Source organism: Notothenia coriiceps, unplaced genomic scaffold, assembly GCF_000735185.1.
Source record: "Notothenia coriiceps isolate Sejong01 unplaced genomic scaffold, NC01 NC01_scaffold00016790, whole genome shotgun sequence".
Taxonomy (NCBI): Eukaryota; Metazoa; Chordata; class Actinopteri; order Perciformes; family Nototheniidae; genus Notothenia; species Notothenia coriiceps.
This window is the reverse complement of record NW_011349491.1, coordinates 1-2,292: the sequence shown is the minus strand read 5'-3', so window position 1 is coordinate 2,292 and position 2,292 is coordinate 1. Positions and strand designations below refer to the sequence as shown.

At 55.5% G+C, this 2,292-nt stretch overlaps 1 protein-coding gene across 1 annotated transcript; it reads right to left on the bottom strand.

Annotated features, from left to right (window-relative positions):
• Positions 1-637: 637 nt before the first annotated feature.
• LOC104949762 (one cut domain family member 2-like) lies at positions 638-2,086 on the bottom strand. The gene is made up of 2 exons (XM_010776168.1): positions 1,091-2,086; positions 638-1,042 (listed from the first exon to the last, which is right to left on the bottom strand). The coding sequence occupies exons 1-2, from the start codon at positions 1,892-1,894 to the stop codon at positions 638-640; spliced, it is 1,209 nt and encodes a 402-aa protein (XP_010774470.1). The 5' UTR covers positions 1,895-2,086.
• Between the last annotated feature and the right edge of the window lie 206 nt (positions 2,087-2,292).

Below are 2,292 nucleotides of genomic sequence, written 5' to 3'. Positions count from 1 at the left end.
GGCTGGGATCGAACCCACAACCTTCTGGTTGAAAGACGAACACACTCCCTCACAGCCACAGTCGCACAAAACACTCTGTCTGCCGTGCTTTATCAGACCTGCTGATTAAATAAGCCTTGATGATGAAAAGAACAACAGCAGCTGATTATAGGAAACAAGTAACTAAAATAAAAGGCATTAAATATAACTCAGAATAAATATTTTCACTCCTTGTTTTAAAATGTCTGAGATTTTTGTCTGTAAAGGTTGAATGATTTCCAAATAGTATGCACACTTTTTAAATATAAATATAAGCAGTGCCTTTTTCCCTTCACTTTGATCGGTATTAGTGGGCCTTTTTATTTGAAGCATTCATTCGGGTACAATTTCAAGCTGATGCATAGTCTGCTGAAAGTGTGTTTTCCCTCCAACATGCAGGGCCAGGAGAAAGATAAGTCTGGGTTGCTCCACATCGCAGAGACTGTTGGAGGGAAATCCCGTGACCTTGTCATTTCCTATCGATCCCTTTTTGTTATTGATCAATAATCATAACACGAGTGATTCTAAATAAATTCCATTCATCTATGGGCGCACAGGGAAAAAAGAGCCACGAGGAAACACCAAAACAAAGCCAGCAAAATATAAAATAATTTTGAATTTAAATTTGAATTCCTCCTGTTGTCCGGACGCACAAAGCAAACCAACCCAGCAGCATGGCCCGGTTTGTTGTCCTCTTACCTGCCAGTCTGAGCGCCGACATCCTCTGGAACTCGGGCTCCTGCAGCCACTTCCACATCCTCCGGAAGGTCTCCCGGCCTGACTTTAGTTTACTCCAGGGTTTGGGGTTCCTCAGGAGGTCCGATAGGGTCCCCTGGGAGCGGCACAGCACCCTCTGGGCGAAGATGGCCTGGGGGATGCTGTACCGTTTCAGCTCCGCCGTGATCCTCTGCGCCACCTCCTTGGTGTTGATTTCCTCCAGCTGCCCCGAGCTGTTCACCCCCTGCACCTCCGAGGAGGAGGGAGGTCTTTCCCTGGACACCAACACGGGCCCATGGGATGGAGACTGGAGGTGGGGGTGGGGGTGGGGGTGGTGGCCAACCGAGGAAACGACCGGGTGCCCCGGGTGGTGCATCCCGTTCAGGTGCGGCATCATCCCGGCCGTCGGGCCGCCGAGGCCTCGGTGCTGGTGGGGGTCCCCTCTGAGCATGGAGGCGGTGTGGTGCGCCTCGAAGTTCAGCATCTTATCGTGGCCTCCGTGCGTCGTAATGCCGTAGTTGTGAAGCCCCTGCTGGGTGTTGTGTATGGAGCCCAGGCCGTTACCGAGCACCGGGGAGAGGCTCTGACCCATCCCGGACATGTGGTCCTTGTGGTAGGGGCTGTACAGGTTGTTCATTCCCGGCAGCCCCCGGTCGTCCCGCATCAGGGTGAAGCTCCCGCTCACGTTCCCGGAGAGCCGCTGGTGGTGTTGATGGTGGTGATGGTGGAACTTGTCGGACACGGTGGAGATGGGGGGCAGCGGCTGCAGCGGGGTTAAGGTGGTGTATGTCCCACTCATCCCCATCCCGGGAGAGGACGTGTCGCAGGGCACGCTCATGGCGTGGTGCAGCGGCAGCGACAGCTCCGGACGGTAGTCCCCGTTACCGTCCAGCATGCTGGCCATGCCGGACACCATGGCGGAGCGAGAGGCCAGGTCCTGGTGGATCCGCAGGGCTGCCGCCGCCGCCCCGTGGCCCCCTGATGAGCGGCCGTGGTGCGGGCTGTGGCCGCTCATCAGCTCCACATCAGGGAGGACGGAGCTCACGGACACCCCGCCATGCAGGCTGCCGATGCCGTCCATCGTCATGTCCGTGTTCATGGCATAGGCGTCTAGGTCCTTGGCCAGACATCTATAGGCGTTAGTATAGGCAGTCTTCATTCATCTGTCCTCTCAGTCCATCGGGTCGAGCGGAATTAGTCTCCTTCTTCCCCTCCTTTCTCTCCCTGCTTCTCCCCCTTTCTCTCGCTGCTTCTCCCCTGATGCTCCGGGATGGGTCAGTAGCCGTATTCCCCCTTTATCTTCACTTCCTCGGTTGTTTCCCCGTCCTCCTAAGGCCTCTCCAGCTCGGTGTGTGTGTGTATTTCCCCCAGTTGGTGAACATTTGTTTAAAAAAAAAAAAATGTTATTATCTCGATCGTACGGGCCTGTGCGTTGGTTCCCCCATATCCAGCCTCTCCTCCTCCTGCGTTACTCTGGTGCTCAGACGGGAGCTGTCCACGGTCCCCTTGCACACCGCGCAACCCAACCTGCTGCGGGAGGGGGAGAAGGGGGGGGGG